General features: G+C 34.0%; 1 protein-coding gene and 1 long non-coding RNA gene across 8 annotated transcripts in view; one reads left to right on the top strand and one right to left on the bottom strand.

Moving 5' to 3' along the window:
• The window catches only part of LOC111516152 (nose resistant to fluoxetine protein 6), a 327,989-nt gene that overhangs the window by 214,887 nt on the left and 85,236 nt on the right, over window positions 1–27,866 (bottom strand). For all 7 annotated transcript variants that reach the window (XM_074186129.1, XM_074186130.1, XM_074186127.1 and 4 more), the window contains one exon: window positions 12,858–12,952. In XM_074186129.1, coding sequence (XP_074042230.1) covers window positions 12,858–12,952 — 95 coding nt within the window. The remainder of the gene's footprint in view (window positions 1–12,857; window positions 12,953–27,866) is intronic.
• On the top strand, window positions 326–25,938 carry LOC141487257 (uncharacterized). The gene is made up of 2 exons (XR_012468292.1): window positions 326–625; window positions 24,179–25,938. It is a non-coding gene; the product is annotated as an uncharacterized lncRNA (long non-coding RNA).

Below are 27,866 nucleotides of genomic sequence, written 5' to 3'. Positions count from 1 at the left end.
GTCACATTTGTAATTTATGATTGCGTGTTTCGAAAATTTCACGAAAATTTCATAAAAAGAGTAACGTTTTCGTTATTAGCGAAACGTTTTTTAGTGTAAGGTTTTTTTGTATAATGCTTTCGCGTCACGTTTTTTTCGGGTAATGCTTTTCGTGTATCGTTTTTGTAAAAAGCGTAACGTAACGATGTTAGGTAAAACAAAATGACAGATCACCAAGATATAGTAACATATGCTATAATGGGGGTGTTGCAATGTGTGTGTGTGTAATCCCAATGAAAAACATACTTATTTCATATATATCGAACCCCAGAATAAGAAACCATTTGTGTGTGCGTATGACGTCATCATTATATAGCTACTTGTCACAACTTGTATGGGAAGTGTGTGTAGAAATTTCAGCATTTTCATTATCATCCAGAAAATGGATTTCGTACAAAGTCCTGTTGCCGGACCATGTATTTATCATTCATTATGAATGAAACTTCCGTAGGCTGTCGCGTTATCTCAAGTGAATTCCTATTGCTGAGTGTGAAAAAATATTGAAATGTAATTTTGTTCGCGGTTTCTTCCGATTGTGTGTATGTAGCTGTTGGTTCGAACTGAAAAGTACAAAGGATAATTTGAGGTGAGTTAGATTTTTCATTTTTTTGTAATTATGTTATCAACGTTCGTGAGATAAATTGAGGTATGGAAATATTTCAGGAAATGTTTGTAATTTTAAACTAATAACAATGTCAGCCAATGTGGAGACCAAAATATTTTGAACATTGCAATTATAACTATTTAAATTAATTCATTGAGATCATAAGTAGCATTTTTGCATTCCAAGTGTGGATAATAATTGAAAAGTTGTTGAGAAATAACAAAAACTACGAAAAACAATCAAATCAATATTATGAAAATAATCAGTCTTGTGATTGGTTTGTTTGAATTTGGGCGAGAGTAACAATAACAAGGTATTCAAAATCACACACCACAAATTATAAAATTTTCTATATTTTCAATACAATAATTCCAATACAGAGTGACAATAACAACTACAAGTTTCGTAAAAGTTTTAAATTACACCACAAAAATGTTAGGGTGTACAATTAACAACATTTTTCAGTAACTCAAATACGAAACTATACAGAGCGACACAACAAACCTTGTAAATCAGTTTTTAAATTCCACTATGAAATTATAACATTTTTCTATCAATATGAAAATTATTCAACGAAAGTCATTTTTTGTGGAGGAAAAAAAATCAGTTTTTTATCGACCTTTTTTTGGGTAATGGTTACCTTCCACAATCTGAAAAAATATAAAAATTATAATGGAGAACTTTATACAAGTGTAGAAGGGCAAACTTTTTAGTTTACCCCGATAAGTTACTGCGTAAAAATCAAAGTATTTTTCACAAAGAAAAATCTTCTATTTATCAGTAACTTGTCGTATTTCACAATTTTGCCTATCAAAAAAATATTAAGAAATTATACTTATGAAAATTATATACTGAAATTACCAAGTTTTTTTGAAAATTCCATCATGTCTGAAAAATTGATAAAAAAAATCATCAACATATTGAGAATGAGAAATTTTGAAATGTTTGTTAATATTGTAGATATTTGAGTCATACGAAGAAAGGTGTGGATATATGTGGGTGTATTTGTTAGCACTGTACACCTTGATGAAGAATTAATGATATTTGAATAAACAAATCATAATTGTGTTTTTATTGACTAACATCAACTTCAAAATTGATAATGAAAATGTTTTTAGCGACATGGCGAGTTTTTATTCAAATATTGTTAATTTCAATTGAAATGTTTCATTTTTTTGAATCCATAAGGTACAGATTCAAAATTTTCAACACGTTTTCTTTCGGTAAAGTTAGTTCGGAAGACTTTGGTTACATCTTCGGTGATGACAGAGTGATCAGGATTCCTTACAATATTTTTTTTGTTATATACTCGTCGGGATCGTTTTCGTTAATAACCATGTCTCTGAGTTTTTCAAAATTAGCTGTCTTATACGTGTTATAATTCAAGGTGATCCCTTTGACTTTGATTTGATTACATCAAATGTTTTATTTCGCATAGGGGAATATACACGATATGCGTATAATTTTGGGCCTCCAGAGACAAAGTATGTTATGTAGCTACCATTTCCATATTCAGACAATCCATCGGTCATTTCACCTAAAAAACTACCTAAAGGTACATCATACATTCCGGGACATGAAATATGAATAACTGAATCTGTGTCGTGATACAAAACTCTTATATCTAGTTTTACCAAATATTTATATAATTCTAGTCTTCCTTCAGCTGAAGTATATGCTGCCAACACAACGTTAACAGTTGGAAGAGGCTTATAAGTTCCATCTTTGAATTTCCAATTGACAATTAGAGTGTTTTCATTAACTGGAAAAATACTGTTCACTTCGATGAATGGTTTTGATAAGATATCAAAAAGTTCAGCAGCCTCAGAAACTATGGAAGTTTTTTGCTGGTTTTTTCGATTTCTTCAGCACACAAGGTAACACACTCTTTGTCATAGTAATCTTGAATATATTTATTTTTTTTTTGCTCTGATATACAATCGGAGGGCCAACCTGAAGCTTGTTGTTTGATTTTCAAAAACTTGGAAATATATTCAGAAAATAAGCCACCTGACTGAAGCAGGGTCATATTGTACAACTTCGTATTTCCAGATTCCATAGATTTTCATGAGTTTACCCTTTTTTCAAAGCTTTCAAAACCTCATCTATCACCCAAGTACCAGAGAGAGCTCGTTCTTCTTCTTCACAAATGTGAGTACATTCAATAGACATATATTCACAACCCGATCGACGAAGAGGAAACATTAATTAACCATTCATTTTCAATGGTAATACGGGGTGATATAGATTTTGTCTCTCTCTTTGTTCTTCAACCAACATGGATTTTACCGGTAATCCATAATTTTAAACAAATAACGATTTTTAGTAAATTTTAACTGAACATTCTTCTTTGTATCCAGTGAGGAGTCAACTTCTTAATTGTAATGACTGGTTTATTGTATTGACATGTTTCAATTGTTCAAATGTTACATTCTTTTCGACAAGGCCAACCTCACTAACAGTAAGTTGAGACATTTCATAATAATAATTTTTTATATTATATCACCATTATACAAATTTTGTAGCTTTTCTCTGAAAATGATAATAAGTTTTATCGAAATATTGAAATAAATTGTGTTATAAGAGTACACTTCCGTTCTGCTGTTTACCCAAAGATATTTTCCAAGTTTTGTTCTCAACTAGTCAGCAAAGACTGTCCTTCAACTATATATATATAGTATATATTTATATAGTATATACATATATATATATATATATATATATATATATATATATATATATTATATATATATATATATAGATCATTATCGAGTGTGTATGATATAGAAACACGTGTCCGCGGTTTGCCTCCATATTTCTTGAGTGTCTTGTCCACGAATTTCCCCCTTTTGATATATATATATATATAATATATATATATATATATATATATATATATATATATATATATATATATATATATATATATATATATATATATATATATATATACATAATTATACCAAAAAAGTTACATACCAAAGTTATATTTTTCATTATGGAACACCCTACATTTTTTATATTTTTAGATACTATAGACAAAATAAAGGTAAGTAACTATTATATTTCCCATACTTAAAACTGACAGTTTCTGAGAATTTTCGAGAAATTTTAAAATACAGACCATAATTAAAAAATTGTTTTCACCCTGTAACGTGTAACGAGCTGCTCATGATTAATTAGTGCTTAGCTCAAAGGTTAAAGTTGATTACCACATGAAATTTTTAATGCAATATTATCCCGGGTGGCGAAAAAAATTGCCTCAAAATTTAGACACACATTCAATTAAATAACTTCTTAAAGTTGAATGGAACACCCCGTATTTAGTGGCGTAATTTGACGCAGGAGTAGATTCTCTTTAAAACTATATTCTCTTCTGTTTTTTACACGAAAAGCGTTTTTATATTTTACTTATGAGTAATTTTTTATCTTTAAAATGAAACACGCTGTATTGTAATGAAAAGCCTAAAAAGCATTTTTAACACCTTTTTATTTAAGAATACGTAGATTCGCTAGAAGCACAAGTTTAAATCTGGTGTATCTGAAGTGAAATGCAGGCAAATGTAAAAACTAAAATTTATTGTCATTTCTGAAATATTAAAAAGCATTCTTCAAAATAAGAAGATGCATGTGTCTTAATTATTGAGGCAAAATATGTTAAATTCGTTTGTTTCTTAGCAAATAGGTATATTGAACTTCATAGTAGAATAAATACCAAAACTACAATATGGGGTCAATAAAAACATACATTTTTGAATGCCTATGAAACCTGTACTATTTTTTCAATAATAGTAGGCTCTGGCCTAGATGGCGTTAATTATGATTATGAAACAAAAAGTATTTGACAGTGACACAACTTGTTAATCAAACCATTATGATTGTTTCAACTAGTTTAAAATCATTGTCATTTTGAAATATTGTAAAATGGGAACTTATCCCCAGGAAGAACGAATTGATATGATTTTGATAATCGGTGAGTGTGAAGAAAACTATTTATTAGCGTCAAGAGTATATGCCCAAAGGTATTCTAACAGGAGTCATCCTAACAAGTGTTCATTGGAAAAGTCGTTGCAGCTTTTCCGAAGGACAGGCAGTGTATCTTGTAATATGCAAGAACGGCAAAAACCGGTTACTGGAAATGAGGAAAATGAATATTTAGTGATGTTGGCTCTAATTGAAAACCCTCACACAAGTCAACGAAAAATATGTGAAACAACTGGAATAAGCAGACAGGGTATCCAAAGAATAATTAAAAATTACAAATTCCACCCGTATCGCATTCAACTACACCAACAGTTCTTTGAATAAGATTATGATCGATGACTGAATTTTTGTTTATGGGTTTCAGAAAAGTTTGGTGTTGAAGAATTTTTTTTTGATTATGTGCTTTTTCTGATGAGTCAACTTTTCATAACAACGGATTAGTTAACAGACATAACTTTCACTACTACAGTGACGAAAACCCTAATATTTTTAGAACCCTTGATCATCAGCACAGATGGTCTGTTGATATGTGGGGTGAAATAATTGAAACGCAAGTAGTAGGTCCTTACTTTTATTATTTATAAGGGATAATTTGCTTATGCGGCTGGAAAGTATACCTCTTAATATTCGTCAACGGACGGACGTGGTGCTCCTGCACACTTTGATAGACGTGTTAGAAACGAGTTAGTTCGACAATATCCAAATAGATGAATAGGACGAACAGTCCACAGAACTGGCTAGCCAGGTCTCCGGACCCACTATTTTTTATGAGGATATGTCAAAAGTATTGTTCACGATACACCGCCAATGACACCTCAGGATATGAAAGTACGAATAAGAAGAGCGTTTCGTTCAATATCGCATAATATGTTATCAAGAGTTCAGCACTCATTTCAATAAAGAGTTCGCCTATGCATCGAGAATAATGGACACCATTTTGAGCATTTATTCAAATAATGAACTATTTAAGATCCTTGATTTTTCGATAAAATGATTTCAAGAATGATTTTTTGCTTTTCATAACAATACAGGGTATTCCATTTAAGATGAAAAAATTACTTATAAGTAAAATATAAAAACGCCTTTTATGTAAAAACCAGAAGGGATAGGAACCCTAGTATAGTTTTGAAGTATATTCACTTCTACGTCAAATTACGCTACCAAATACGGGGTGTTCCATTCAACTTTAAGAAGTTATTTAATAAATTGTGTCCAAATTTTTAATTTAATCACGAGCAGCTCGTTACAGGGTGAAAACAATTTTTAAATTATGGTCTGTATTTTTAAGTTTCTCGAAATTTCTCAGGAATGGTCAGTTTTAAGTATAGAAAATACAATAGTAACACACCTTCATTTTGTATATAGTATCCTAAAATATAAAAAATAGGGTGTTCCATTAGAAAAAATAAAACTTTGATATGTAACTTTTTTGGGAGTCACCCTGTATGATTCCAAATAATTTTGGAATAGGCTCCTCATGGACCTACATATAACTGTGCTAAAAGTTTTACCCTAAATCTCTTCATTTTTCGTAGAAATACCGAGGCGAATGTGGTGGGCCACCCTGTATATATATGAATAATATTCCGGAGAGGTGCATTATGACACGCTCAAGGCTGCCCTTTTCCCCTCATGCAGACCTACGAATTTGTAGGTACGTGTGGCAGATACCTAACAGAAAAACAACATCTAACCCAGCTAATGCTGCGCAGAGAGTTGAAGTAAACCATCAGACACCTGTGCAACGTTTTCGACTTGAAAGAATCTTTGTATCCCTTTTGTTCATACTACTGGATCGTTCTCGGACTTGATGTTGTGTTCTGTCGCCAACACGTGTTGGAAGAGGGAAGTGGTTACTTTTCTTTTCACTGCTAGTTTGTGTTAATCTTTGCGTATGATGATTCGCCTGTTGGTCTGGCTGATGTGAGTCTTGTAAGAATCTTGATTGGTACTTCGTAAACTTCTTGGGACTCCAGTGGTATCTGATCCTTTGGATAACGGAGTATATTCCTACCTTATTGTACGTTTTGGTATGAATGATGTTGGTATGTGATCTTGGCGAAAAATTTTGCTGAATTTATCTGTGGTTACTCCAATATATGGTAGTGTGGTTGTTATGACTGGTGTATCTCAGGTTTTTTGCTGATTCCCTGAGATCTTAGAAGCCACTTTCATAATTTCCAGTGAGTAGTTATTCATTCGTAGAGTTGTCTCGATGCTGTTCAACTCTTGTTGTCTGTGTTCGTTTTGTGCCAACCTTCTCGAACGTGTGTTGAGTTTTTTCCCACCGAATGGAATTTATTTTGGGTGGTGGTGACAATTTGCGTTGAGGTATCTATTAGTGTGTGTTGTGATATACCGTGTGGCCCAGTGTACCATCCGGACTTTTTATGATCAACACATCGAGAAATTCGAGCGAGTAACCCTCTTCAACTTCTTTCATGAATTTGTTCCGTGGATGGATGTCACCCATGTGATTGAAAAAAACTTCGAAAGATCCTGGTGTCACAATTGAGAAACAGAAGAACAGGTACAACCATTTCAGTCTGACACAAAGTCACTTAAATTGACTTTACAATACAGATACAAATTATATCGATAGATGTTACACGGCAATAACTAATATGATATAAAGTGATTTGAAATCCCTGAATAATCTGTGAAAAAAAATTAAAAAGATTAGCTGAAAAAACAATTTCATCAAGCAAAAAAACCAAAATTACAATGTAACAATGCATACAAGCAACAACCGGAAAAATTGAAATAATAACACAAGCTGAAAAAATTTAAAAATTATCAACAAGAAATGAAAATTAAAAATATAAAATCAAAAGATTCCAAACCGAATTACTTCACGACGTTTCGATTGTTAGTATCCACAATCGTTTTCGGGTGATAACTGGACTTATTCCTTCGGAATCAGACTATTTATAAGTCATTCAACTGCTTTCAACTATCCCCTCTTCCCCCTCTCCGCTTCATTGGTTTTCAGCGAGAGCTGACCTTTTGGCGGGAGTTGGTCGTGTTCCGCTCGATTAGAGGTTTCCATATGTTACGTATCTCTACGCTAGCTTAGCTAAATGCATTGTTGGACAAAATATATGCGGCTTCTTTGAATTTTTCCCTAAACCAGTGTTCCTCCTTGTGGATTATTTCAGCTTGAGCCCACTTGATGTTATGTTGATGAGTCCGAATATGCTCTGGTATTTCAACATCTGCTGGTTTGTCCTCGCTGTCTGTGTTTTTTGTGCTCGCCAATGCGAACTTTCAATTGCGTCTTAGTTTCACCGATATATGATTCTCCGCACTCGCAGGATATCCGGTAAATGCAATTATTGGAATTGCAGTCCGCGTTTGGTGGCCTGGTTTTCGTAAGACTGCTACGGTTAGTGTTCTCAGATCTGAAGCAGGTTCTGTTTTGATGGATACTGATCTGTACGAACAGAAGAAGGTGCTTCAGAAAGGAAAATACACGAAGACTGTAGGAGACCCTACTGCATCAATTGAAAGGAAGTTGTACCAGACTTTGAAAATACACCAAGTCCATTTTTCGGAAAAAGAGAGATTATCGCTAACCTCACTTGTATGTACTACCCAAAATCCACAAGAAGGATCTTCCTCTCAGACCGATTATTAGCTTCAAAGATTCAGCCACTCAGAATTTGTGGAGATCACTAATACCAATAATCAAACCACTACAAGGAAAAACATCATCTTTTGTGAAAAATTCAAGGCATTTCGTTGAACTACTAGGGGAAATCGAAGTGAAAGATCAACTGATCAATTTCGACGTGGAAAGCCTCTTTACCAACGTTTCTGTCGAAGAAGCAATTCAAATCATACAGAAGAAGCTATCCGAAGATGGGAACCTGAAAGATTACTAGTATTGCTGAAACTCAGCAATACTAATAATCATGGAATTACTAGGATGCTGTGTACGAAACTGTTACTTCCAACTGAAGGATGAATCTTTACGCAAGATGAGGGACTGCCACAGGGATCGCCACTTTCACAGGTTATAGCCAATATATATGGAGTGGTTTGAAACTTTGGCCATTGAACAAGCGCACAAGAAGCCCCGAGTCTGATTGAGATGCGTGGACGACACCCTCATAATATGGAACCATGGAAATGCAGAACTAGACACTTTCCTGAAGCACATCAACAACTTAAGGAAGAAACTCCACAAAGAATTGCCATTCTTAGACATATTGGTGAAGAGGACCGACACCAAATGGAAAACATCTATATATCGGGACAGTATCTGAACCAGGAATCCAATCACCATCAATCGACTAAGAGATAAATTATCAAGACTCTACTAGACCATGCTTTCGGGCTCTGCAATGCATCATCAAAAATGACCTTCAACGGAATGGTTACTCCAAAGTGAGGGTGGTACAGGCTTTAGCTAGAAGAGAGCAAGAGCTCCACAAGCAAGAGAAGCCGCCGCAACCTACTTCAGATCTGGGGAAACTATCCGTAGCAGTCTCACGAAAACCAGGCCATCAAACGCGGACTGCGATTCTAAGAATTGCATTTACCGGATACCCTGCGAGTGCGGAGAATCATACATCGGCCGTACATGGACCACATATTTGCATTTGTATCAACCACAACATTGTGGCCACGTTGACTGCACTTCGTGGTTGACCAAACCACATTTTTGTGGTCGACTTGCGGTCACATAAACCGCACTTGCAGTTGAGGCAACTGACATAAAATATTGAATGATGTGAGGCCAATATAAGAAAAAGTACACGACGGTGTACGCTGTTGGGTACGACTACAAGTTTGGGGTTAGTGTACGGCGGAGATCAGCAGCAAGTTGACTGCAGACGCCCGTTTTGACTTTTGTGAACGCCCGTGTACGTGTAGCACAGTATTTCTTATGGGCGGCTTGAGTTCGCTGGAACGCGACTGCTATTGTGTGGTCGATCCGACCGCAAAATGTGGCTCGTGTACGGGTGCTCTAAGAGTTTATTGAAAGTTCGCATTGCCCAGCACAAAAAACAGATACAGCCAGGAGAAACTAGCAAATCTGGAATAGCAGAGCATGTTTGGACTCATCAACATAACATCAAGTCTGCTCAAGCTGAAATCATCCACAAGGAGGAACACTGGTTGTCCAACAACGCATGTAACCAAGCTAGCGTGGAGATACGTAACATATGGAAACATCTAATCAAGCGGAACACGACCAACTCCCGCCAAACGGTCAGCTCCCGCTAAAACCAATGAAGTGGAGAGAGGGAAGAGGGGATAGGTGAAAGCAGTCGAATGACCTATAAATAGTCAGATCTCGAAGGAATAAGTCCAGTTATCACCTGAAAATGATTGTGGGTACTAAATTTAATTTCATATTTTCAATTTTCATTTTTTGTTAATGATTTTTTAATTTTTCAGCTCGTGTTAATAGTTAAATTTTTTTGGTTGTTGCTTGTATGTCATTTCATTGAAATTTCAGCTTTTAACTTGAATAAATTGTTGTTTCAGCTAATCTTTTTATTTTTTTTCACAGATTCTTTCAGGGATATCAAATTATATCATTTCAGACAATGGAAGTCCGAACTGATAAAAACTATTTTTGTGAGAAAGAAAGGTTTTGTCTTTCTACTTCTCCATCTTGATAATAAAAGAAGAAAGCAATCAATTTCAAAATTCAGCTCTGTACAAAGATGTGTAGATTAAGCAAAGGAGTAACTTTCAGGCACAACCTGGAAAAAAGTCCTCACGAAACAGCTATTTTCATTCAAATTGTGAAATAGGGGAAAGAGAAAAATATTTTTATATGAACGCTGAATTATACAAAAAACACTTTGCGTTTGTATTACCAACATTCGTAATGAAATCGAATCAGATATCATTCACGAAATGTGTACACAATATAATTAATGAAAGATTGAAATTCCATTAACATAGAATACTGTCATCCTCACTGGTAGACATCCGATGTTTCGCAGTAAGACACCTGCCTTATTGGCTCTTCAGTACCAAATAGGGATAACATTATAAGAAAAAACACTCAATTTGTTCATAAAATTACGACTTTCTGTTACGGAATGAATTGAATTCACTCTTGTCATCGATGACAGTACGTAAATAACCTTCATTTTTTTATTCGATTGAAACCCAGCTATTGGAATCTTGTTCAATTTGAAATAATATATTTTTAGGAGAGACTGATTTTTCGAGAAAATTTTTGTTGTTCTACTTTTCCATCTTGATATAAAAAACGTGAAAATTTTCCATATAAAGGAAGGAAGCAAATAATTTAAAAAGTTAATCGTATACGAAGATGTGTAGATCATGCAACGGAGTAACTTTCAGACACAAACTGGAAGAGAAAACCCTTTCGAAACAGCTATTTACATATAATCATTGAATAACACGAAAGAAAAAAATACTTTCAAAACAAATACTTTTATATGGACATCAAATTATACGGAAAACACTTCTCTCTATTCAGATTGTATTCCAAACATTCGTAATGGAATCGAATTAGATATCATTCACAGGATACCTACACAATATAATTAGTGAAACATCAACATTCCACTTACATGGAACACTGTCATCCTCACTGGTAGACATCCGATGTTTCACCGTAAGATGCTTGTCTTATTGACTCCTCAGTACCAATAAGGATAACTTTAAAGGGAGAAACACTCAATTCGTTCATATACAGTGTGTCTCACTTCTCATGGAAACACCCCCGTATCTTCCGTAATATTCGAGGTAGAACGATGAAACTCTCTGGACTGATGGAAATGCTCAAAATGCACCTACCACCTGAATAGGGTTGGCCAAAGTGATATACACTGTCCGCCACTTGCGATGGAATACTCCATCAGTCCTGAGAGTTTCATCATTTTATCTCGAATATTACGGAAGATACGGGGGTGTTTCCATGGGAAGTGAGACACACTGTATATACTGCTTTTTGTCACGGAATGAGTCGACTCCACTCATGTCATCGATAACAGTACGTAAGTAACATTCATCCGCTCATTTGATTGAATCCCAGCCATAGGAATCTTGTTTAAATCGAAAGACTATATTTTCAACAATCTTTTTTTGGGAAAGAGAGGTTTTGGTTTCCGACTTTTCCATCTTGATACAAAAAACGTGGGAATCTTTCAAATAAAGGAAGGAAGCAGTCAATTTTGAAAATACACTCAAACAAAGATGTGTAGATCATGCAAAGGAGTAACTATCAAACACAAACTGGAAAAAAGCTTCTCGAAACTTCTATTTTTACTTGAATATTGAATAACACGAAAGGAAAAAAATACTTCTGAAACAACTACTTCTATATGATAGCTGAAATATACAAAAACACTTTTCTTTATTCCATTTGTATTCCGAATATTCGTGATGAAATCGAATCAGATATCATTCACAGAATTTCTACACAATATGGAACACTGTCATCCTCACTGGTAGACATCCGATATTTCGCAGTAAGATACTTTCGTCATTGGCTCTTCGATACCAAATACGGATAACATTATAAGAAAAAACACTCAATTCGTTCATAAAACTACGACACGAAATGAGTTGAATCCAATCATCTAATCGATGACAGTACGTAAACATTCATTCGCTTATTAGATATTAGAATTAGATACCACATATGTTTGAAGTAGGTCAATATTGATTATATTACCAACAACTTCAGTAGTAGTTAAATTTGATTACTCCAATTAATTAACTAACTAAAACTTATAGATATATTTGACATCAGTGAGTTGATTACTGAACACTGAATATAGCTTTCATTTCCACATTATTCTCTTTGAATTCAATCGGCCATATAATAAAAATTTCATAAGCGATTTCCACTCATAAAACCACTTGGAACTAAGACTGATTCGAATCCTGCCGATTTTTCAATTCAACTTCAGTACTCGATAAGAAGGTTACTCAGAATTTTTGTTTTCAGTGCTCATCATCGCCTTACCGAGTTTTTCTGGGGTTGCAATAACAAACTACCGATGAGAGTCAGAGCACCAAGCAAAAAATAATAGCCGTCCATCAACCGTATAAATCGTATCTTCGCTATCCGTTTGTTTGAAATGCAGTTTATTATTATGATCATTATATTTCAGACCGATAAAACCGCTTGAATATTTAACATTAGCATGGTTACAAGATATTTTAAACCTTTTTGCCAGACTGATTATTTTGAAATGAACAAAATTATTTTGTACTATTATAGAATACTTACGTTCAAAAGGTTTCTCCTCTGTATTTTCGGAACTCTTCACATAATCGTAGATGGTAGCCAACAGCACAAGCAAAACTAGGATTATTGTCAGGAAGCTGCAAAAGTTTTGATTAAAATAACAAAATTGTTTTAGGATAAACTCGTAGAGCCATGATAATTGAAACTGAAACTATATATAATGTATGAACTTGATGACCAAAAAATAATCCACATTGCAATGTTACTCTATCCTCTACTGAATAAATTCGCAATATCTTGGATATAGATATCATAAAAATGATTTTTATAATCTAAAAAAATATTAATTTTATTCAATCACAATTGTCTTCGAAAACTTTTTCAATTTTTTTTCTTTTCTTCTGAGACATCATTCGTCTCACCAGAATGAAAACTCCATTGATGTATTATATACATATTTCGTTTATTACTTCATATATCATATATTATGCCTGAAAAAAATAGAGGGGTAATTATTAGAAATGGATAAAAAATTCTAATATATACGCAGTTATTCCCATTTTTGATAGCTTATTTCTTTACTTCTTCGACAGATGTCAAAGAAGTTTTGAAATATGACATCTGACATCGACAGATGTCAAAGAAGTTTTAAAATATGACATCTGTCGAAGAAGTAAAGAAATAAACTATCAAAAAAGGAATAACTGCGTATATATTAGAATTTTTTATCCATTTCTGAAGACGGAGGCAGATTTTGACCTCCGAAACGTAAAAGATTGTGGAAGGTAACAATTATCCAAAAAAGGTCGATAAAAAAACTGATTTTTTCCTCCACAAAAAATGACTTTCGTTGAAAATTCATACTTTTTGTCTTACGCCAGACGGGTGAGGGGGGTTGTGAGGTACTCAGAACAGATGCATAGATTCAACATATGGTATTTCACAGTAGAACAATTTTTTTTCTACGAAACGTGATTTTATTTAAAATTTGAACCAATGTTGTATATTACATTGACGTGACTTGAGCTGAAAAATAGGCATGCCGTCACTTTGACCTGAAAGTACGTTACTTTTCTCACCATCTGATGCTTGGTTCTGAAGTTTGGTTTGACTTTGAAACAGTAGAATAGACTTATATTTATCATATATACACACGCTGGCGTTTCAAAAACTTTTTGATCCAAAATACACACTCTATTATTCTCTATTATTCCCCGAAAACTAATTTCATCCAAATTTGAACGAATATAGTTTATTTCATTGACTTGACTGAAAGGATGCTAATGAGCTCTGAATCACTCGACCTCAACTTCGGAGACCCTGAACGACCTTGAGTTATGATCACGTCTTATGGCCTTAGGAATGAAGTTTGATCTTCATGATCGACTCTGTTCTTGATACATGACTTCAAGCTTGAGCCATATCATATGACCTTGAATGAAGTGTGTGGTGTAAATGTTTTACTTATTTCAAATTTTCCCCATAATCCTCTGTTATTATATACAAGATGTACACGTGTAGTAAATGTGGAAATGGATTTACTTGATGGTACGACCTGCGTCATCATCAGTGGGTTTCCTGTACTCCCGCGATTGATGAAGGGCCATCAATATCGAAGAGACGGAAGTTAAACTCTCCAACACCTTCAGAAATGCAGACATGTTTGTGCTGCAATTTGACTATTGCGAGCGATTAGATAAATCTACTTCGGCGGAGTCTGCAGCATATAATGAATGTATACATACACATAGGATGACTATATATACTTTTTTTATTAGGACAGTACTTTGCCATTTCAACTTCGAGCTGCAGGCAGAGTATCTATTTAAGAAAGTAAAATCAGATGTTTCACCGCATGTTGTGTATTGCGAAATTTGCCGAAGTGATGTTGATATTTCCAACAGTGGTCGCAGCACCATTAAACAACATTTGTTAAAGAAAAAGCATATTTTGGCTGCAAAGACGAAGTTGAACAGCAGAAAATTGGAAACCTTACTTAAAACTAAAAACTTCAGCTCGGAAAATATGTTGATTGCCACCAAGGAAGATGCGTTTGCTTATCATACAATTAGGCATTTGCAAAGTTTCAAATCATTAGACTGCACGTCCAAACTCATAGTAAATATGTTTGAGCCTAAATTTGCAGCTGCTCGAACCAAAACAGGCCATTGTGAAAAATGTTTTTGCTCAAGAATCTCAGTCTAGATTAAAAATTGATCTACAAAAAGCAAATTTTGTTATCATCACGATTGATTCGTCAAATCATAAGGAAATTAAAGTTGTGCCCATAATGGTGAGATACTTTGATTACGAAAAGGGTATCCAAGTGAAATTACTTCAGTTGCGCGACTTACCTGGTGAAACATCAGAGCAGTTAAACGACAATGTGGTTAGTGCTTTGAATAACCAGAATTTACTTGACAAATGTATTGGATTGTCTGCTGATAATACGAATACAAATTTTGGCGAAATGAGAAGACAAGGGGTGAACAATCTATTTCACAAATTAAATGCTTCTCGTGGCAAACCCTTGGTTGGAATTGGATGTGTGGCACACATTTTCAACAACTGTGTACAAAATGCGACGGATGTCTCACCAATTGATGTCGAGGTTATTGCGGTTAAGATTTTTAAGCATCTCTATATTTTTACAGTCAGAGTAGATAAATTAAAACAGTTTTGCGATTTTGTTGGTGTCGAGTACAAAAAAATGTTATCATTTTCAAAAACTAGATTTTTGAGCCTAATGCCAGCCATTGAACGAATTATACAAATGTTCGAACCCTTGAAAGCATATTTTTTATCTATTGACAATTTTCCAACAATTTTAAAACAGTTTTTCCACAATTCCAACCAGCGAAGCTTGGATGTGGTTTGTACACAACATTGCATCTCTCTTCCACAAAGTGATTTTAGATGTGGAAGGTGACAAAATATGCGCAACAGAAGCCGCTTTGGAGTATTTTGAACTCATAAATACGCTTCAAAATCGATTGAATGAGTTATTTTTGCCGCTCAAAGTGAGAAAGTCACTTTTGAAACTTGAAAATATGAATATGGACATCAGTGTGAACTATCGGGTCAATTTTTCGATGGGTTAACTTGAGAAACCAAGTTTATTGAAGCTTTCAAGGATCACATAGGTCCGATATTGAATCAGGACGAACTGTTCGATGAAATTAGTCTGGTACGAATCAACGTTACACAAGATAAAATTGCTGAATGGAATTCAAGAAATATTTGTGCTGAAGATCGATGGCTCGAACTATTGCAAATAGAAAACGGGTTAAAAAATGTTAAGATTTTATGCGAGTTTATTTTTTGTCTGCTTGGGACCAGTGCGTCGCTTGAAAGGTTGTTCTCAAATATAAATAACTTTTGGAGTTCCGAAAAATCGCAGATGAAGTTATCTACTCTGGAATCCATCATGCAAGTCCACACAAACTTCAATGAGACTTGTAGTGAAATGTTTCAGTTCCTAAAGGGTCAACCACAAATTTTGAAGGCTATCCTTAGTTCCCAAAAATACGATTGGTACCAAAATGATCCAGATAGTCAAGCTGGCACGTCGAAAGAAAATTGAATTTTGTGTTTGTATATTGTATATATTTTATAGGTACATATTTTATAAAAATACTTTGTTTTCTTGCTGCTGCATCTGTATACTTGTATACAATACAAAATAAACCTTCATTTTACAAATCCTAAGTGTACTTTTTTTCTGTTCAAAAATTATAGTCACCCTACATATACAGGCTGATTCACGGTGTTTAAATATATTTCACGAAATCACAGCAGAATCTAAAACGTATAAAAGAAATTTATATAGCAATTTGACCTTGAAAATCTTTCTTTCTGGGCTCAAGGAACCCTTAGGTACTACAATACGTTGTATGCAACCCGAATCTCTTAGTGGAGCATTGCACTTTTTTTACACGAAGACGACGTACATTATTTTCAAAATTTCGCAAATAAAAATACATTTGGCCAAACTTTCAGCCTTTTTGAACAACGATTCAGATCAGACAGCCAAATTCTTCTCCTATCAATAATTATAGTACAACATAGCAATTATAGCAAAATCAATTTCCTTCACAACCAATACCAATTCAGCCACGAGCACCGAGCCAATCCCAAAAATTGTTTACCAACGCGCAAGTTTCTAGGCAACCATTTCAAAACAGAAATGTTTTTAGGCCCAATCAAAATCAGAACTTCACAAAACCCACACTCATGAGTGTATCCACCAGAAATACATATCAAAAACAAATGAACCTGTACCAATGAGTGCGACAAGCGACAAGAAACGCCCCTAATTAGCGATCAGGTCCCTCATTTCGAATTCAACCCCAAAGTAATTTTATATCAGATATAATATTCAATACGGTAGTTAGTGACACTCAAAATAAACCAAATTATAGCAAACAAGAATATTACGCTGAAGAAGATTATAACGAACATTTTGACGAATTTCTATATTGCGAAAATGAAAATCAGGAGAGTAACTTTGACAATTCCGAGGTAAATTTTCAGGAAATGTCAACCACAAATAATCAAACCTAGTTCCGCAAATCATTTCTTTGTAGGCGGTCATAAAGACTACTCGTGGGACCCATCTAACTATTTAAAAATATTACAATTTTTGGAAAAAGGGGTGACTGATAGATTCAACAATATTTTACCACATCCATTCAGAACAAACGCGGTCTTATAAATGGCGTTGGATCCATTTTCAAGTGAATCACAGGAAATTTAGATTTCAGCGATGGTGAAACATATGACCGTCTGATCAATGGATTTGTATATCATTGTATATCAACGGGTTATTAGAAAAAACTAAGAATCCAATATATCGCTTTGCTGACGACAGTACACTTGACAATCCACTTGGAATACAGGACATCGACTACGGAGGCACATCTTCACCGGCAGCAGGAAGTTGCATATCTTGATGAGGATCTAGAAGTGATTTCGAATTGAAGTAAAAATAACCAGCTTCAATTCAATGCAACAAAAACCCAGGCATCGGTTTTCTCCAAGAAGGTAAATGTCTCCGAACCGGATATAATTATGTCAGGTCAGACCATTCCGCTTTCTGCTTCAATGAGTTTGTTGGGGTTTAAATGGACATCAATATGTCTTGGCACCATTATGTGATTGGAATTGCAGAAGCTGCTTCTCAAAAAACACTGTTTCGAACCAGAAAACTGTACAGACCTCAGCAACTTTTGTTACTTTATAAAGATCAGATCAGACTTTATTTGGAGTATTGTTCTCATGTATGGAGCTCTGCCCCCAAAGATACCCTGAAGTTGCTGGATTCCATTCAGAAAAGAGCCATCTGCCTGATTGGAGACGCGAATATCACGTACCACCTTGATAGCCTGTAACATCGAAAAGAGGTTGGAGATTGTCTCTTATAGATACTTTCACGGGAAATGTTCAATTGACTTGGCACATTTGATTCCACCAAGAGCGGTACATATAAGAAATTCGTAGTTTTGAGGTTCAACTCAGTACACCTCGAATTTCACTGTTCAAGAAATCTTTCATCTGGAGAACTGCCTTCATGTGAAATAAACTTCCTGAGAATGTTTTTTCAAATGGATTTAATCGCCAGCGATTCAAATCCAATGTGAATCGCTACTTTCGAACAGGCACAGCTCTGAGAGCGCTTCTAGGATTTTTCTCAAGTGCTTGTGTTTTTTCCTCAACAAACAATTGTGATAGTGTTCAAAAACATAGTTTTCTCTTGTGTAGTTTTCAAACCAGTGCTTGCCTATAATCATCTGCGTCTTTTTTGAACAAGTCACAACTCACTGAATGAGAAACCAAAACAGAGAAAAGAATGCGGAATATTTCTCAGAAAAATATATTTGATCTCACAAGTTGTTAGGAATTTAGTAAAACGATCATTTCTTCAAATTCAATAATAATCCTTTACTTGCGATGTACTCTTTGGAACCTTTGGTGTAGTAATGAATTTTACTGGAGTTTTTTCCCAATACCAAATCGTTATTTCAACACCTCGACACGTGTTTCGATCACCAAGTAATCATCTTCAAGAGAAAGTTCAAACTGATCTTCCTGTTTGGATCTTTCTTTTGGAGATGAACACTTGGTGATCAAAACACGTGCCGAAGTGTTAAAATAACGGTTTGGTGTAGGAAAGAAACTCCAGTAATATTTGATATTTAAATAATTTGATACACTTTTGAACATTCAAATGATGTATACAAAGCAATCTCTAATGCTTTCTAATGATAATTTCAATTATATATAAATCATGTACCAATCACTAAAAAATCATATTTCAGAAAGAAAATTCTTATGACAATTTCAATTGAACTGTCAGTTGCATTTTGTTATAGCAAATGAAATATCAGTTGCGTTTTGTTATCACAAATGAACAATGAACGTGAGCTGTCAGAAGGAATGCGAGCTGTCAGATGCGTTTTATCATAACACGTGACTATTATCACTGGAATTTTGCCTCTTTCAATATTATTTTCATTGATCAAATACCATATTTCAATACTTATTATCATATTCTCGACAAAGACTAATCCAAAAATACAAAGTTCATAAAAATGGGTCCAGTCGTTTTTGAGTTATTTTAATTACCGATATTCGATTTCGATGATGATTTTATTTAGGATTTCGATTGAACCTTTCTTAAGAATATGTGATTTCTCACTAGGAGGAATTAAAATACCGAGCGGAGAGCAAAAAATAGCAGCCTATGCGAACGATGTGACGGTTTTCTTTTCGAAACGTAACGACATAAGAATTTTGAACGGTATTATGAAAATGTATTGCGCTGCATCTAATGCAAAAGTAAATTTTGATAAATCATATATACTACCTCTTGGTAAGTGTGAAAAAAACCTACAAATTTTTCAGGTTAAATCAGAGATCAAAATTTTGGGAATGAGAGTATGTGCAAAATTTAAGGACATGATCAGAATAAATTGGAACCTAATTATACAAAATATTCACAAAATTTTACAAGCCAATTACTCACGTAATTTAGATTTAATTAAAAAAATTCAATTTGTGAATATTTATGTACTCTCTAAAGCATGGTACATTGCACAAGTATTGCCAGTTTCACAACAACTGAGCCAAAAAATTAAATTAATTACAAAGAATTACATTTGGAGTGGGCATCTATATAGGGTGGATAGAGAACAACTACACTTACCAATTAAACAAGGAGGTCTGAACCTAACAAATTTTGAACTGAAAGCAAAATCGCTGTTTGCTAAAACTTCACAAAATTCGTGGGCAAGCTGTGGAGTCAAAATCTCATATAAGTCGTCCTTAAACGTTATGTTTCAAAATGACACAAATATTCCAATACAAAATTCTCTTAAAAAATATCACGAATTTATTCAAGAAGCTGACTGGATATGGAAAAAAATATTATAATGACCACAAAAAATATTTATCAATATTATTCCAAAAAAGTTATTATCAAACCGTTAATAGAAAATAAATTTACAAATATAAATTGGGGTACAGTATGGAAAGTCATTGGAAACCGTAATATTTCGTCAAAATGAAGATCCGTTGCATACAAAGCAATAAACGAAATATATGCGGTGGGTTCAGAAACTGTGAGACATGTTATCAGTGACTCCAGTTTATGTTTGAAATGCAATGACATAGATAGCATTCCACATCGGTTACGAGATTGCGGAATTTCGAATGATACATGGAAATGGTGTGAGGAAAAAATAAATAAGAAATTTAGCCAGTGTAACAATGAAAAAAAATTTCAAACAGTATTCAAAAATGAAAATGACGCAAATGTTTGGCAATGGATTTATTGTGGTTTATTGTATAACAACCTGGAGCAGCACAAAGATTTAACAGGGTTTGTTAACACACTAAGAAGAAGTAGGTGGTTCATGATAGAATCTAATTGTATAGATAGATTTTCAAACAATTTTTTTTTTCTTCTAGATATAGGACATATTTATACTATGTAGTTATTATATGGATAAATAAAGAGGTTATTAAAAAAATGATGAAATAGCATGTTCTATTACTCAGTATATAAGCTGTTCACGTTAAGAAGAGAATGACGTCATTTTTGGTAATTTTGTATATCCAACATAACAACGTTAGAATTCCCACTGAAATGCGTTCAACAGCAATGAATCTAGTGACATTTCATTTCGTAAGTTGCTCAACTGATAGTAAAATTTCAGACGTTGCCGAATCTGTGAGTCTTTCTTTTCAGAAATAATCATTTTTTTCATAAGACCTGCCTATATTTAATATGCCTGAAGCATCGTTGAAATAGTCTCAACAAATTCTAAAAGTAAGTAAGGATAATAGCAATGGAACATATCAACAGTACAAACAGATTTGGAAGTTAGAAATAATGCACATGTTGGCAACGCCGTAACTTGTCATCTTGGGACGTCATTCTCTTCTCAACGTGAACAACCTATATTCTATCATCAACGAAGACAGATCCAAAACATGAAAACTATAAAAATGGGTCCAGCCGTTCTTGAGTTCATTCATAATTATCATTATCACTTTTATTGATGAAAAATTATATTCCAAAATCTATTTTTCTATTCCATACGTAGACAAATCCAAAAATCATAAAAACTGGCCCAGCCTTTTTTGTGTTCTTTCATTATTATTATTTTTTTAACAATGAATTATCGTCTTTGAATACTCAATATCCTATTCTCGAAGAAGACTAATCCATAAACACAAAATTCATAAAAATTGGTCCAGCCTTTCTTAATTTATTTTATTATTTTTATCATTATTTTCATCATTATATCATTTTTTTATACTCATTATCCTATTCTCAACGAAGAAAAATCCAAAAACACAAAAATCATAAAAATTGGTCCAGTTGATTCCGAGTTCTTTTATCATTATCATTTTCATTGATGAATTATCCATATTTCAATACTATTTATCTCATTCCCGATGAAGACAAATCCAAAAACTCAAAAATGATTGAAATTGGTCCTTAACATTGGGTGTTTTTATTACTATTTTGATTTTCATTGATGAAGTATCATATTTCGATACTCATTATCCTATTCCAGATAAAGACGAATCCAAAACAGAAACAAAAATAGAATCGTTTCAGCCATTCTTGAGTTCTTCCGTTATTATTTTTATTATTATTATTATTGTCATTATTATTGACGGAATATCATATTTCAATAATCATTATTCTGTTCCCGATGAAAATAAATCAAAAACACAAAAATTGGCCCAGCAGTTCTTGAGTTTTTTTATTATTATCATCATCATTATTTTCATCCATGAAATATATTTCAACACTCATTATCCTATTATTATCCTATTCTCGACAGAGACAAATCAAAAACACGAAAATCATTAAAATATTTCCAGCCATTTTGAGTTCCATCATTATTATCATTTTCATCATTTTTATTGATGAAATATCATTTTTACACAGTATCCTATTTCCGACGAAGATGAATCCAAATAACAAAAATCATAAAAATTGGTCCAGCCGTTTTTGAGTTATTAATGGTGTAACTAACACGTCTTTGTTTCATATTTACAGATAAAATCGATTTCGAGAACCCTGTTATATAACAAATGAATAGAAGTCACACATCAAAATAGTTTTCACACAAATTGGTTAACCTATTTCGAGATTAGCGAGCACAAGTTCGCAGACAAACAGAGCTAGCAGTTATAGCCACTGAAGTCTACATTGATTTCCTACAATCCCACAATAAACTCGTATATGAACTCGACAATGTTGCCAAAACAAAGGAGTCCAAATCATCGACTTTCTTTATCAGAAATATACGTGAAGAATATACATGGGTTGAGAAGAGCGCCTTTATTCATGAACCACTCGAACTATGCTCAGGCAACGGCTGTACATGTTACCACCTTTTTTGCGTCCTGGCATACCTACCATTCGGAAGGAACTCGAGGTTCTTGACGATGCCCAACAAAAGACATCAGTAGTATTCCAGATGATAATCCCCAATGATACATTATTGAATTAGATGTGCACTACTCCGTCGGATTTTCTGATTTACATCCAGACTTACCATTTTTGTTGAAAAGTATCATACCACTTGGTTCAAATTCCAAAATACCTAAACTTTTTGTATAATACTTATTTGAATGATGAAAATAGTATATCGTTCATTATAGAAATTCAAAACAGGTAGTCTGTAATGATTTAATGGTGATGAGCACTCGTAGAATTCTCAAACTCGATCAGTCAGCATGGTTGAAAAACTATATCTATATATCTGAGAAATGAGGCTACCAATAAGTTCGAGAAGATTCACCTCTAATTGAATGTCAAATACATATACGGTAAGACAATGGAAAGAGTTAACAATATAAAAGGCATTCGAATTGTTATAGATTGAGAATCTATACGGAGATGTTTGGGTGCCAATGCTCTGATAAACCGCCTCAATTTCGAAACATTAATCATATTTCCGAAGACTTTGTAGTCATACATATGGGTCAAGTTGAGTTTTGTTATGACAAATCATTTTATTTGAGGTTCAGTACATTGAATATGTTAAAAACTGTCATTTACAACTTTTTTATGATATCATCAAAAAACATTACGGATCCCATGCCAATACGGATTCTTCAATAATGAAAAAAATGACGAGCAATTCCTATGATTTCATCATCGAGGATATTGATACTTCCAATTATGCGTTGCTCAATGTATTCAGTGTGTCAGGTAACAATTCAATGATTGGAAACATGAAACGTGAACTTCCGAATGATCCCATATTCATGGCATCGGTGTCAAATATTGATTTGCAATAAAGTCGCTCTGTCATATAAGGATGATACAAGATTTATAATTCCTAATACCACCACCAAGACATACCTTGGGGTCATGACTATATTAAAATCTATCAAATAAACTTCGAAAAAAATCTGAGAATTCTTTTGGGAGTATTGAAAGATGAAAACAATAGCGCTGTTGTAAATCTAGATATCCTCATTGCATTATTGAAAGAGCAATCAAGTTATTGAATATTTAATTCCTATTTTTTTTGTATTGACAACTCTGAAAACTGATACGAATCGTTCTACTCCACTTCTACTTTCATCGCCACCAGAAGTGGGTGGGGCTTATGACTTCCAAACACGAGGAGGTCACAGCTCATCATTCGATTGCAGTAGTTTATAGAACAAACTTTCAGTGACGTATCCGTTAAGTCAAGTGACGAAGCCAAGCCAAACGACCAAGCAATCCTTCAACTCTTAGTTAACAGTCGAAAACAACACGATGTGCATACACACTTCCATACAATTCATATTATATTGTCTACTATTTTTTCATTTTATTTTTTTTTCAGAACCATGTCTATGCAATGGAAGACTCTATCAACCACATCAACTCCTCTGAACCTGACGCAGTTGGAGAAAGTGGAGCAGAGAAAGGTGATCCTCCAGTCCCAGTCACAATATATCTGTAGATATAACTTCTGAACCTATAAGTGAACGTGAAATCTTTGAGGCAGCAAAAAAATTAAAAAATAAATTTACAACTGGACCAGATAACATTCCCTAATTTCTATTCAAAACTGTATAGGGGTCTTAGTGCGTCCCCTGAAAACTTTATTCAACTCTATACCAAGATCTTCCATATTTCCCGATATTTGGAAAGTGGCTAAGGTGTGTCCTGTGCACAAATCAGATGCCAAGAATCTGATTGATGATTATAGGCCAATATCTCTCTTGAATATTGGAGCCAAATTATTCGAGATAATTTTGTACCACCGCATCTACTTGTCAACGAGACATATAATTTCTGTTTATCAACATGGATTCATGAATTCCCGTTCGACAATTAGTAATCTATCGATATTCAGTCAATTTCTGTGCGAAACACTAGATAATAGGGGTCAGGTGGATGTGTTGTATACAGATTTCTCGAAAGCTTCCGACAGAATAAATCACACATTTCTATTACACAAGCTCTCGAACGTAGGTTTTCCCAAAATGTATATAGCACTTTTGGAATCATATTTAGTCAACCGTAAACAGTTTGTTGAATACAATGGTTACAAATTAGAAGTGTATACGGCAACCAGCGGTGTACCACAGGGATCTAATTTAGGCCCACTGTTGTTCTTGCTGTACATAAATGACCTGTGTACATCTCTCGAATGCAAGAGGCTTATGTTCGCCGATGATTTGAAATTATATACGTCCGTCACTTCTTTAAATGATTGCAGTTATTTGCAGATCCAGTTGAATATTTTTCATAGGTGGTGTATCAAAAATAAACTCCCAGTGAATATATCCAAATGTTAAGCAATGACATTTACTAGGAAAAGTAATAGTCTTCACTATGCATACTCAATAGATAACTGTAACTGCAGCGTACTGACGAGTTAAAAGATCTGGGAATTTATTTTGATGCGCAGCTCACCTTTAACATACACGTTAGTCGTACAGTAAATGCAGCATATCGTGCATACGGCTTTATTGTAAAAAATTGTAGAAATTTCACAAATTTGTCTGCTTTACCAAAAATGTATTTCTGTTTTGTCCGATCAAAACTAGAATATGGATCTCTAATATGGAACCCCATATATGGACAATATATTTCTATCGTGGAGAAGGCACAAAAAAAATTTCTGAAATTTTTGAGCTTTAAAATTGATGAAGTATACCCACCTAGAGGCCAAAACTATGTTTCTTCATTACAAAGATTTGACTTTATATCCTTAGAAAAACGCAGGGCGCAGACTTCCTTAATATTTCTGTACAATCTTTTGAACAATAAAATTGATTCCTGTGAATTATTATCTTACATCAACATATTCGTACCCCGGCAAACATCTCGGAAAAGCTGCACTTTTATGTGTAAACGGGTGCAAACTAACCTTATGCTTAAGGCACCAATCTATGTAATGTTCACAAAATTTGTGAATATTGTGATATTTTTTTCTGTTCTTTAATCGAATTAAAAAATAAGTCTTGATCGTATATCATATGATACCGCTGAGATCTCCATGTATTAGTGCTAGGAGTATACCTAATATATATTGTCATCTCAAATTGCTCTGTAAATGGTTGTAACTGTTGGGCAATAAATGCTTTATTATTATTATTAAAAATCTTGTGCCCCACCACATTCGGCGACAACTTCCACCTAGAAGGTGGCGGTTCCTGCCGTGGAATCCTTTTTCAAGGATTTCAACTCATTATGATGATCACGAGAACCAGGAGAATGAACCGCCGCTGCCCTTCCCCATGAGGCCACAAACTCTGTCGTCGATCTCCACCGTGGTGGATTTGCTGGTGGCTCACAACCCAGATCTGGATATCCCACTGTCCCATTTCTTGGTGGGGGTGTCGGACTTGGAGCACTCATAACCAAGGGGTATGGTAACTCAACCAAGTATTTTGTCGCAGATTAGGAAAAGGAAAAGAGGGACAGTGAAGAAGTGATGATTCCGATCCTAATCAGAGAGCAAGGATGGTACAAATTGCCAAACTGAGGTCTCAAAAGCTTGAATTGGTAGACGGAGACTCCCTTTTTGAAGCGGACTTTCGGCTGGAAAATACATCCACACCTCTCTCCAAAGTATATATAAGTTGTATGTATGTATGTAAAAAAACTTGTATGTATGATCACTTGGTGTTTGAAACACGTGTCGAGGTGTTGAAAAAATAAAAGTTTGGTGTTGGAATAAAACTCCAGTAATAATCATTACTACACCAAAGGTTTCAAACAGTGCATCACAAGTATTAATGAGTCAATTCAAAAAACTCTCAACACTTCTTACACGAATGTTAGCTTTATATCTGGAAATAGAGAGTAAGTAACTATTATCAATAACTATTATATTATTAAAAAAAACCTTTGGCACTTTTCATATCATTATCCAAACAAATAACTTCGATAATAGTATATCAAACAAATATTATATCTATGTATGATTGAAAAAAAACTCTACTCAGCATTATTTCACCAAATGAATGTTATGTCAAACGAATATTATTTCTTCAATAAAAAAAATTTCAATCAATCTCACAGCATTATTTGAGTAAATAGTTCATAAAATGAGTGTTCATCTCTACATATTCATTTTCGAAGATAATTTACCAAACACTTACAAGTATCTTCATAACTACCTCCATATAAAAAAGATTGCATTTCCGAATACTGCCAACTTGTTCAATCGTTATGAATCAAGTAACACCAGTTGTACCACAAAGAAGCTCCCGTAAAAATAATCAAGGAATTATGCATCCACGATATGTTTATTAATGATTGGTTTGAAGAAAAATGAATATCATAGGTGTTAATGGAAAATTTACTCGTTTGTCATCCAAACGTATTCAAAAAACACTTTATTGTGAGATTTTCACTAAACAATTTTACAGAAACACAACATGTGTGTCGCCAAACAATAAATTGTTTTTTGTATAATTTGTATAATAAAGTATCGGCCAATTTCATCATATATCTTTGTCATCCTACCAAAAATAGATTGTGCTCCCTTCACACCCAGTCAGAAAATCGATGCAAAGGCTGCGCAAAGAAACTGATAGAGCATCTGAAGGAACAGGGAAATCAATTTACAACATTTCGTTCTGTTGTACGAAAATAAACACCCCTGTTATGGTTGTCTGACGGGTTCTTCTCTCACTTCTATTTTATTCCTTGATGATGTCAACTTGATCACGCGTCAAAAAATGTATTACAGTTCCAGTTTTGTCAATATTTCTTCTCCAACTCTCTACCTTACCTCCATCACATGACACGTTACACTTTGACTATCATAAACGAAGGAACGGTTTCGTGCTCTTCCTTTGAATGCCGACATGTTTTTGTTTTATATACTACCCTTATCCATATGCTGCCACATATTTCAAGTGGTCAGTTTGAATCCAACTGCAAAGTCGACACCCGATGTGAAAAAATATTTCAAAACTAACTTCTCATTTGAATTTCAAAATTCTCCTGTCTTATTTCAGCATATTGTCATTTTTGTTTTTTATCTACCACTCGTTGATGTCGTTCCTTTG

The sequence above is a fragment of the Leptinotarsa decemlineata genome, unplaced genomic scaffold (assembly GCF_025532065.1).
Source record: "Leptinotarsa decemlineata unplaced genomic scaffold, Ldec_3_MD MMD2_tig00078422_RagTag_RagTag, whole genome shotgun sequence".
NCBI classification, from domain to species: Eukaryota; Metazoa; Arthropoda; class Insecta; order Coleoptera; family Chrysomelidae; genus Leptinotarsa; species Leptinotarsa decemlineata.
This window is presented reverse-complemented; position numbering and strand designations above follow the sequence as displayed.